This window comes from Trematomus bernacchii, unplaced genomic scaffold (genome assembly GCF_902827165.1).
Source record: "Trematomus bernacchii unplaced genomic scaffold, fTreBer1.1, whole genome shotgun sequence".
NCBI lineage: Eukaryota > Metazoa > Chordata > Actinopteri > Perciformes > Nototheniidae > Trematomus > Trematomus bernacchii.
Window position 1 is genome coordinate 20,570,529 of NW_022987564.1, and position 12,046 is coordinate 20,582,574.

At 40.8% G+C, this 12,046-nt stretch overlaps 1 protein-coding gene across 1 annotated transcript in view; it reads left to right on the forward strand.

The window, feature by feature from the left end:
* Positions 1–10,332, forward strand: part of tmem65 (transmembrane protein 65) — a 38,531-nt gene extending 28,199 nt beyond the window's left edge. The window contains exons 5-7 of the mRNA XM_034124756.1: positions 2,455–2,496; positions 2,938–3,043; positions 6,666–10,332. Of these exons, the coding sequence (XP_033980647.1) occupies positions 2,455–2,496; positions 2,938–3,043; positions 6,666–6,785 (268 nt within the window). The 3' untranslated portion in view covers positions 6,786–10,332. The remainder of the gene's footprint in view (positions 1–2,454; positions 2,497–2,937; positions 3,044–6,665) is intronic.
* The last annotated feature ends 1,714 nt before the right edge of the window (positions 10,333–12,046 follow it).

Consider the following 12,046-nt stretch of genomic DNA (forward strand, 5'->3'; position numbering starts at 1 on the left):
GTCATGTATTGGTTTAGGTGGGTAAAGTTACAAAGCATCAGTTGTCATTTATTAACTAATATTCAGATCTGTGTCAAACTGAGCCCAATTCAGTTAAGTTTACATTTACAGATGACACATTTAGACACAGAATGTCTATCTATCACACAAGATGCACTGTAGCTCCATAATTCAGGCTGTAAGTCACAGTATATTCTAGAAGCGATGCCTCCTCTTCCATCAGCCATCACTAAAGCCATGTTTCTACTTCTAAAGCCTGGCTGATGCCACCAGTTGTATAAAGTTGCACTGAAGAATCTTCTTCAAACTCCTCAGCTGTCCTGGGCACCGCAGCAGTTTCTTGCACACCGCCTGCTGCCATCATGGCTGCTGTTCTGGGTCTCAGGTCAGGTCTTTATTAGGCTGTGAAAACCATAAAGGCACTGGTGCTCGTCTTCTCCCTTTTGCTCAACACTAGATTATTCTGTTTCCATGGATACTTGGCTCCAATTTCCTCTGCAAAGTGCAAATGGGGAAAAAAGGCTCTAGATCAATAGCCCGTCTTTATCCATCCCGGCGCTGCTTCATATTTGTGTCATCACCATCCAGCCTGCAGTGATGCTCAACGACTGATTTGAGAGCAGACCTTTTCTAGCTTTTAACTCTTGACTGCTGTGTCATCATCAGCACTTTACTGCCATATGCAATCAGTCAGAGGTGCTGGTGAAAGGAGGTTGTGAGATTGTATCGCTCTTTCACTTTTCCATCTCACTTCATTGAGGGAAACTTGGACTGAAAACTTCCATCTGGAGCTTTAGTTCCTGCTGGAAACTCTGCTAGCATCCAGCGCTAAGCACCGTTGCTTCTGGTGCCTCCAGAGATCCACTCAAAACAAACACATACGTAACACCTTAAGTTGAACTAACCGTGAACAAATGTAATTTCTTCCGCATTGTCAGCCATCCCCTGTGAAAATCCAAGCCGCAGCGTGAATTATTCACAGCTGCCAAGCGTTGTCGATGTTATACATGAACTGGAATTGTTCTGAAGCTCGTTCTGTTGACAGTCTTAACGTGAAGGCAGATGGAAAAGAAGCTGACTGGTGTCTTGGAGGGTTTCCAAAGGTGCTCTTTTATCTGTGAACATGTAAACACCTTCTCTCACTCCTACTGCTCTCCTCTTGCATTGTGCTGCCACAGTCTATTGTTTGAACTTCTCTCTCTGCTTTTCATCTTCTTGCATATACGCATTCATGTGGGCCCCTTGGCACAGCACATTTTTAGGTACATGCACTTCTTTGTGTGGGTGAGTTTCTTAAATGTTGCTGAAACGTGGGCATTGTATGGACAACACAGGCTCTAGAGGTGGGTAATAGCCTAAATATCAGCCACTTATTTATAGATTAAACTTCAATTACTCCTTGAATCTTTTTTCAGGCACCTGCACAATGGCAACAGACTAATGCAAGTAGGCCAGACATCTTTTTCTCTTTAGACGTCCCCTCTTCCTGGGGGACCCTGATGCTTTTCTAGGCCTGATGGGATATTTCCCAGCTCCCCTCCCGGTTTGACTTTCTTTGGAAACCATCTCAAGACAGTTACCCAGGATGCATCCTGATCAGATGTCTGAACCATCATAGCTGGCTCCTTTCATTGTAACCCGAGCTAATAGAGTGGTGCAGCTAGCATAGCAAGGGCTCCCTTTACAAAAAAACTCAATAGTATTTTTTCATTCGATTTCTAAGTATCGTATAAAATAAGATCTGTGGCAAACACACGTTTATGATACTTGCATGTTTTGTTGACATCACCACTTTTAGGATTTTTGAAGGGTAAATGCAATCGGCAGTAATAAAAAGCTAAAGTTATAAATGAATTGCACCACATTAGTAATGATTTACCAATTTCTGCCAAAAAGTGAAGACATTTTTCTTATTTCAGGCATCCAACCAAAACACGTTCAAAAAACTCGAGACCCTCATGAGGGAGCCCAGAAGTGCTTACATGCTAACTCATATCCAGGCTTTAGGACTCATTCCTGCACCACTCTATTGGGATGTTTGTGCTCTTAGAAATATTTCCTAAAGCACCATTATACTAGTTTCTGTATTTTTGCGATTTAGCGCCCCAACAGTTTCAGAGTGGATTCATTGATGCACCACTTCAGAATATGTGGACAGATCTAACATTACACATGCATTTTTGATGAATCCATTAGAATAGCTAATGAGTGCTTATCTTTGCTAACACAGCCAAACATCAAGCAATTGCCACAACACAAGACAAAGCCAGTCAATATTACGAAGCCAATATCCATTCAACCTAGACCTCAAAAAGGTGCTTTCAATCCCTTTTTAAAAATCAGTAAATTCTATATTTATCATTTGATTGTTATGTGCATTATTTATCTGTCACTATGTGTGTGTTCATCAGAGAACAGCAGACATCAGAGTGTTCCCTCTTTGTGTTTGTGCAGCTGCTGCGTGGGGAACCTGATTTCAGATCTGGCCGGTCTCGGGTGAGCAGCATTATGAACGCTCTGATGTGTGTTTTGTTAAGGTAGATGTGTGAAGTCTTTTGAAGGAAGGTGCTTCAAGGTACACTCTGTGTTTGCTGCATTTGAATTAAAATAATGAACTGAGGTTTCTTTGTGTTCTTGTTAAATCAGGTGGGATTTGAGTTGTTACTACTTATAGTTTTTCATTTTCATCTCATCTGCTGCTCTATCTTTACACATATTAATGCTTGAGTTTATTTTATTTTTATACTTTGTTGTTTTGTCTCCAGGAGAACGACTTTGTTTTCCACCTTAAACCCGAGGACTTTTTTTTAGCTACATTTTAACGGTAGTTTTAGTTTCTGCAAATGGTTTCAAATGAGGGAAATGATTGGGATGGTTAATGATTTTTGTCAATAACTCTCTACACAAATATGTTAACCCAAATATGTGTGCATGCAGTCTTGCAGGTTATGTGGAGGTTCTGGCGACCAAATTTGGGATGCAGGGTCCAGAACTGACGCCCAAACAGGCGGACATGTGGCAGACCAGGGTCAGCTCACACATGGTGAGAAACTCATTCATTTATAGCAGCTAAATAACATCTAACACATGTATTGTAACTGAATTAAAAATGTTCCATGAGAAATAGTTATACAAATATTACAAGGAAAGAAAAATCAAAATTTGAGAAGGTCAGACAATTGCAATATGTGCATCTCTAATTTGATGACTTCAACACAAAGCCAACAATTAGGAGATGACTACAAGGAACAAGTAAGTAGTGTTAAATGGGATAACATGGAACAAAGGTCCCGTGCTGGAGTTGAAGGGCTGATCTTACAGTTTAACCTCAAAGGCAGTGTGCTCGGATTAGTTTCTTCTGTGAGGCACATCAAAGGAAATGTTTTAAAAGGAGAATCCACAGACGAGAGGTACGAAAAGAGAGGATTTGAAAAGCGGAGTAAGATCAAAGCTATCAAAAACTCATGTGGAGATAACTTCAAAGTTAGCAGCCCTGAAAAGGACTCTATTCTGCACACTGAAACCTGTCTCTGGAGCTGATGCTGTGCTTCTCCTCTGTAGCACAGCTATCTAATGGCGCATTTCCACTACACGGCCTCGCTCGGCCTTGCTCGGTATGGCTAGGCCTCGTTAGGACTGGCTCACTTTATGGCGCATTTCCATTACAGTTTAGGAACTGGGGTAGTATCTATAGCGGGGGTCGGCAACCTTTTTGATATGAAGTGCCATTTAAAAAAAAAAAAAAAAAAAAATGTATCAGCGTGCCAACGATCGAGAATTATCAAGGGTGGGGTGGGGTGTTGAGGATGTTGAGGAGCTTGACGCTCGTGATCTATCAACAGGAGGGCGGGGGGGGCTCGCTGCGGGGAAGCAGTGTGTGGACCTGTCAGCGCAACTTACAACTTACATGATACCGAATTTAACAAACACATTTAAATAATTGGTTTAAAAGGCATAATAATCTGTGATTCTCCAGAACACACATGTTATGATATTAGGGTCATGCAGAGTGAGATGAGATCGCTGTCCCTTTAAGAGAGAGAGAGAGAGGGGTGTGGCGTGTGCATGTGTGTGTGTGGATGGTAGAGCGCTGAGCGAGAGTGAGCGAGAGTGTGTATGTTTCTGGAAGTGAAACGAGGCAGCAGAAAAACAGAGGTCTGTGATGTATTTTGTGAAACAGAAGAACAGCTAAATAAATGCAACGGCCTCCCAAGAAGAGCTCGCCTCTCTCCAGTCATTCTGTTCCACTCTGAGCCTGTTTTTCAGGTCTCAGGCTCGAAAATGACATTCCCAGAACAAATGACCATATCTTCCCTTCTAAAAGGGTTAAATTAATAATCTTTTCTCAAAGTAATGATAAACCTGTGAGTTGGATGTAGAAGTGTCAGAATCAATATAAATGTTTTTTATTTTAAAGAAAATTCAGATTTTACATAGTAAAAAACTGTAAATTATAGTGTCCGTCCAAAAATTATTTTTTACAGATAGTGAAAACTACCCTTGGATGATGGGTTAGTAGACTAAAAGCTTTAGGAATCCAAAGTACAACATATAATAAGTACCCTGTATCAAGATTGATGCAAAACAAGTGAAATTTGACCTTTTTAGAGAGATTTAGCCAAAAACTGGGCCATCTGGGGTCATTTGGGTGGATTTGACCTATCTCTGGCCCCCCTTGCTCGATCTGGTTGGTTGACATACCCTTGTGACCGTTAGAGCCAATAGAATCGAAGGAGGAGACTCACATACACATACATTATAAAGAAAAAATGTTGCCGCTTCGCGTGTGGAAAGCGAAACTAAACTGGAGGAATGTCTCCTTCTGGAGTTTGGAAACTAAAACGCAGTTGTATTGCTTATGGATTATCAGAAATAATTTCAAAGAAGGCACAGACACATAGGATGAACCTATGGATTAACTGCAGCATCGTTTTTTTATCGTTTTAATGCCATTGAAGACCACTTTTGACCAAGGTGAGCCATATTTACATGTTTAGCTTCTTGGCTCCACATGTGATGATGTACGCTTTCGTTGATAGCGTCGCGAATGTTTATCACTGAGTGTTGAGGTGGGCACCGTTAGATTCAGTGTCTCCAGGACACCAAAAAATAGTGTTTGGTTGTGCATCTAGGATAAGTAATAAGGGAGTTCTGAGTGAGTTTATGTGCCTTTGTCGGTCCCGTTTTTTCGATCGAGGCTAATTCAGAGGCTGAGTGCTAGCATTGTGGGTTTTTTTTGAAAAAAAAAATTAAAAAGATCAGTTAGCTGAGTTTCTTCCCGTTACATGGATATAACACATTCATAGTTTTATTCAATATTAAGATTCCTTAGACGTTGTTTCCTGCAAATGACGCGTTTATCCGCCCGGTACCGGGGGGAAGGCGTGAAACAGGTTGTTAAGCTAAAGTGGGTTATTGAACCTGAAGCTTGTTGCTTCTGCCCTCCTCGACTACGGTCTGGGAGCCGACAGGAAAGTTCAACACACAGATGGCCAGTCCGCCCCTTTGTAGCATATTATTTCAATGAGAGATGAGCAGATCGCCACTGGGCTTTCAACTAAAGACACAGCCACGCAAAAACTGCGACATTTGTAAAGCTCCTTATGGGTACTGCAATTTGTGAAGTGCTTTCCTCTGTGGTGAAACGATCAGCCCTGCACCACGGAGGAAAGCGGCAGAAAGTCACCTGGAGTTAAACAGAGCGGGGCTGCGCTGCGTGCATGGCTTCCTTCTGCAGGTAACGGGGAGACGCGCTCTGGCGGCGGTCTCGTTCAGGATCCGAAAAATACAATTTAAATATTTTGCACACTTATTCCACTTATTCCTAGTGTGCCACTGGTTACGGTGCCGCGTGCCAATGCTGGCACGCGTGCCAGGGGTTGCCGACCCCTGATCTATAGTAACGCAGTGTAGGCGGAGCCGTGACGTCATCTTCAATGAGAACCCCAGAAACACAACACAGCCGTTAGCTGTTAGCACTCAGAGCTCACAGCTCCTTATATCTGTTCAGAAACTAGACAAAAGTTAAACAAGTACAAACCACAGACTGTCTGTGTCATGGTGAATACAGTCGCTGGTTTATTTATGTCTGTATAGGCCGTTGTTGTGAGTGTGGACGGTCGGAGCATATACTGCGTTAGCTTAGCCAATCTCCATTTAGAAAACACGCATTTTAAAAGGTTTTTCGCCTGCCGTCTGTCTGCAGACTTTTCAAAGCATTAATTCATGGTTTTTACTAACCGGTATCAGTATGTTGTTACTTCGGCATCATTTTGAAACGTGTATTACAATTAAATCACGGTCAAATATGTCCATCTTGTTGTAGTTGTAGCCCCCTTGCCAGCGATGCTCTCTCTAGTTTAGCATACTCAGCCCGACTCAGCCTCGTTGTCTCTGGCCCTAGACCCACGATTTTATGAGGCCAGAAAAACTGTGAATTAGGACCCGCCGGCCGGTACTAGGCCAAGTGGAAACGCAACCAAAGACGGGCCGCTGACGTCACAGCCCTCTTAAACCGTGCTCCGCGCTGTAATGGAAACGCGCCATAAGATGCTAACAGGCTGCTCTGTCTGAAGACATGTAATACATCGATTTGACTCTAGGTCTGTGGGTGAAGGTTATTTTGACTCAACATGATGATATCATTTCCTCCTCTCCTCCTGCAGGGTAAAGCCATCGGAGTGTCCATCGGCTGTATCTTGGGGATGTTCCCGCTGTTCTTCCTGGATGATGAGGACAAAGAGAAAGCACAGCCCCGCATAGACACAGTGTCACCGTCTTCATAAGCAGCCACTACACTGCACACTTACAGACTGGATACTGCTGATGTCAACTTTAAAAAAAGAACAAGTATTTACAGCTGGATGTTTCTCTGTCTTCCTGCTCAGGCGGCGTTCACCCCTCTTCAGTCTGTAAACCAGTTCAAGCTGTTTGTGTTAGCTGATGAGATTCAGTTCACAAGCCCTTGTAGCTTCTTCCTAACAACAAGCTGTGTTCACTGTCTGCTCAATCAACACATGCCATCTGTTAACTCAACATGTCAATACAATGGGTATTCTCTCATTTCAATTCACACATTTGACATGTTGAGGGACAGAGGCTCCAGGGACCCATCATCCATTCTTCTTTTTCACCGTGAGAAAACAAGCTTTTATTTCAAAGGAACAACCTTTTATTTATTTATTTACATAATTGTAGTAGACACTTTCAATAATAATATTGAATGAGCCTGTCTCAAGCACTTTTCAAATCTTACATTTTCTTAAACAATTATATTATTTACATATCTGATTCAGGTCTGTTTGATCTGTACAGCATAGCACACTCTGTCCTCAGACCCCTCAGCAAGTAAGGAAAGCCCATCCCCAGTACTAACAAATACATCACTTTTGGTGGACGCTGCGAAACAGCTTAAACTACATTCAGCCTGTTTCTGTTCTTATCCAATCATTAAAAAGTCAAACATTTTCCCCATTAGTTACTTAAACACAAAGAAATGGTGGAAATGAATCTGATGAGTCTCAGCGTGGATTCATGCTCTCTCGTCAGCAAATACTTTAATTACACGCGTGCCAACAAACTCACTTAAATACAGTTTCCTCGTCAATAACAGGGCCACCAGCTAACTTGTTAGTACCGCAGCAATTTCATGTAAACTTAGATTCTTGCATTCAGTGTAGTACTGTGTGTACACATTCTAATTGGTGAAAACGGCACCACTTACCGGATCAGTGCTCTGCATTGGCAGATTCCTCAGTATATGAATCCATATCAAGGGGGAGGAGTTACCGATGCAGAACGCTTCAGCCTTCTTAGTCCCAGCCTGAGATCCACTAACTGGAACCTTTGTCCCCTGTTGTTAAGAGCAATCGATAGTGTAGATTAGAAGCTCATTTATTCTTAGAAATGAAAAGATTTGGTTGTCATTGGAAACCAATGTGTATTAAGTCCCAGTTTTTGACACAGATCAAATAGCCTTTGTGAACGCTGCCTGTGCGGCTCTCAGGATGGGAAGTGCTCACAACACCTGCACACTACAGCTGGTTCAAATATCAGCCACAGCAGGTTCATAATAATATTCTTTATTAGATCCCCTCCTCTTGTCCATAGAGGGGTGTGAGTTGCCATCACACAGACACATCCAGGTGTGAGGGGTCCCATCCTGACGGTAGAAACATACAGCTCATGTTCAGGAACACTACTTCACGCTCAACAGACAACCTGAGGCTCGTGTCCTTTTTATTTTGAACTAACTTGTAAAGCAGTACATGGAATATGTTGGGACACTTTATACACAAACCATTTTGGGTCCAAAAAAGGAAAGCGTTTCTCAACGTTCGACAGTGCCCACTGCTACCTCCATGGGAATATGTGTCTGTGTTTTGCATGAAGAACTGATGGAGCTCTATAATCAAATGTTTCCTCGTCAGATGGTTTTTAATATCTTCAAATGTCTTGTACAGGTTGAAGGAGGATCAGTGGCGAGGCTCTGAAACTGAAGTTGCTCATTTCAGTTTTGGGCTTTACTCTTTGTATTCCAAGGTCTTCTTTGTATCTCTGCTTTTCTTTCCGCTCCATCTTTTCTCTTATTTCTCTTAAGGACGCTTGATTTGGATCCAGCCATCTGTGTAACGCTTCTCCTCTTAGGTTTCTGCTCCATCAGACTCGTAGCTGCAGATGGTTGGATTTGCCTCAAACAATAAGAGCGTGCAGTCTAAAACGGTCTAGCATATACCACGAGTCACTTCAGTAGGTTTTATTGATTTCTACACCTCAGACCTTGTCTTTTTAAAATGTGTAATCTGTCTCTCTGTTTGCTTCTCTCTCACTCCAGCTTTCTGCTCTTATTCAAGGTGCTTTTTGTAAATACAGTGAATCCAATTGATCCTTTTGCTGGCTGCATCTGAAACCAATCCCTATTCACTCCTTATTTCAATTTCCATTGTGTAATGGTGCAACAGAATATTATTTTCACTTTTGATTTTTATGGATCAACAATTATTCATTCTTTGAATCAGAAAAGAAGAAAAATAAATGTTGGGGATCCTAGACAAATTCTAAAAAATATCTTGCCTTAAAAAAAGTCTTAAATTCTAAATCCTCACATTTTAGAATGGCACTCCTTTATGTAATATGTATGCACTATCATTTGCTCTAAAAATATCCCACAATGCATCAAAACAAAGTAGAGTCCACGGCAATTATTATTATTATTTTTTTTCCTAAATAGCAAAGCCTAACATTTGATAGATGCTTAAATAACATGTCTACCACACTACTGCTGATGCATGATGTTTTATTGTCCCATAAATGAATGTTGAAATGGAATTTCATGCGTAGCTTTCCCCCAGTATTCCTGATTACTACATATTCAAAAGGAGAGAAATACTGCTTATTAGTCTACATAAACGCATCAACTATAGTTATATTGTTGCACACAATTGTATAATCATTTAAGAGCGGTAACATTCTGGTGTTGCTAATGGGAAAATATGTATTTATTTGTTGCCTTATTTCCTCTTTGCGGTAACATGAAGGGTTAACCCATCAGTGCATGAGTGACTGAGGGAGGGGTTTCAGACTCGCACCACACTTTGTTTCTATGAACCCTCAACTGGCTTTGACACTAGCAGAGCACACCGGTCAGGAGGAAGGACAGCAGGAGTTATGCTAATGCCTTGAAAGGTTTGAGAAAGGCCTAAACTCTAAAATGTTGTGATATTGATTGTGATGCAGGGAGGAGACGTGTTCATCTTCAGAGGGATGAGGACACGCATCCTCAAATGAAAAAGGAATTAAGTGCAGGAGATAAGGAATATTGGGAAATAATCGAACCTCTGAGTTCAGACTGACTGGAGACAGAAATGTTTAACAAATATTGTAATGAGTGTTTGGATTCCGCTGCAAAACATATTTAACTAGTTTGAAGAGATTTATCGTGCAGAACAAGAAGCAATATCTGTTTGAATCATGTGCTAAATAAGGAGTAACTAATTAATAATCAATGTTCTCAGACACATGAACTTGAATGTTTTTGTATCATCTCATGTTTATATCACGTTGTGTAATGTTTTCTAACAGGATGTTCAGGCCTGTGGTGAACACATTTGATTGTTTTGTATTCCTCTAGAGATTTTGAAGCACATGAACAAAGTATAACCTCTTAATGAATGCTGTGTTGTGCTGCCATCTTGTGGACCAGCAGCTGTGCACTGATACGTGTATGTACTCAAGCCAGTCATGTGGAAGGACTGATTATACAGTATGCATTGTGGAACATAATGTGCAATTTAAACTCACGTAATAAATTTGGGAGTGTTACCTCTGACTCTGCAGGTTGTGCTGAAGCTCTGTTTGTCTTCTCATTCGTCGCTGAAGTGCTCTCCAGCAAGGCATCGGAACTCACTAAGGAAGGCTGAGGGCAGCAGATCTGAGGTCAGATTGTGTACGACTGTCACATAACACACATCCACAGTACTGCATATTAAAGTGGACCTATCAGGCTATTTTTAGGCAATAGCATAGGTCTCAGATATATAAATATATATATAAAAGACATGTCTATGAAGTGTTTTGCTCAAAATACCAAACAGATCACCCATTCTAGCCATGCCTCATATCCCTCTATTTCACTTCCTGTTTCAAAAGTGCTGATTTTGGGTATAAAGCTTTAAAAAAAAAAAAGGGGAAGGGGCTGAGCTCATGCGGGACCCGGCAGCTACTGTCTAAACTAAATACTGCCGTGATGAAACTCCATATCATGGATTATCAAGGATTATTTCTGAAACAGTATGGAGCTCAAAGGCTTTCTCTCTTGCCGGTTATACCACAAGGTGAGTTCCTTTTTATTTCCTGCTTCTTCACACACATGCTCTGTGCAGTACAGGTTAGCTCTGAGTGTTAGCAATGCTAATGTAAACACCGACCATATTACGTCCAAAACAGTCGGGCATTGTTTCTGATTGGGAACAATGCCCGACTGTTTTGTAAACAGGGTGTAAAGCCAGCCTACATTTCCGATATTACGTCATATCGGATGCAAATCTGGATCAGCTCCGTTGTAGCCCCGTTTTTAGAGATTTGGGTACAGAGGAAAAGAGAGAGGGTTTTATTTTCTGACGCTGCGTGAGTTCCCTGACACACCGGGGACACATATTTATGTATAAAAGACATCAAAAAGTGCATTTTGCATGATAGGTCCCCTTTAAAGACTCTAAAAGGTTTTCTTGATCAGCTCCTTACTTGAAATGATGGGATCAGAACCAGGTTTAAACATATTAGGTATTAGCTTCGGTGTTTGGTGGTGCCAACATAAACACATTAAAAGGAAATACATTTTAAGAGAAAAAATAGAACAATTACAAAAACGATTTAATATGAACAAATAAAGAGAAATATTTACAAAGAATATAAATTAAAAAGTGAGATTATGACAAAATACAGTTTGTGCATTTATTATTTGAAATGTCATATTAATCTAAATAAATCATATACTAATTACTGCTATTGTTTTTTTTATTTGCTTACTATTAATCTAATCTTTTCAAATTGTGCCCATACAGTGCTGATGAAGTGTTTTAGATTTGCGTGTCAAAAACAGCATTTAATACTAACTTCAGGTTTTCTTCCCACTAAAAGGGAAACATCACAACATCACAAATAGATGTTGCTCTTTCTTACCTGTAGTTCTATGAATGTAAATACAGTGTTTAATGTGAGTAACAGAGTGTTGGAGATATTGGTCTGCTCACTCTAATCAAATATGTCATTTGGCTTGTGGTGCACAAATAGCCCAGAAAATGATTATGAAAAGCCAAATCACTTATCAGAACTTCATTTAGGAGCTGTTTACGTATAAGTACATCTAGCATCCTCATCACTGCGCAGAAGGATGTGCTCCAACACCAAAACAATCCAAAGAAAAGCACTAAAGCTACTGTAAGAGGAAACATCCCTTTAAAGTTTAGTTTTTGTTTATTCAGTCATGAGTTTCTTAGTGACCTTTGCTAAAATATACTTTCTGATAGTATTGCTGATGTGATAGCCA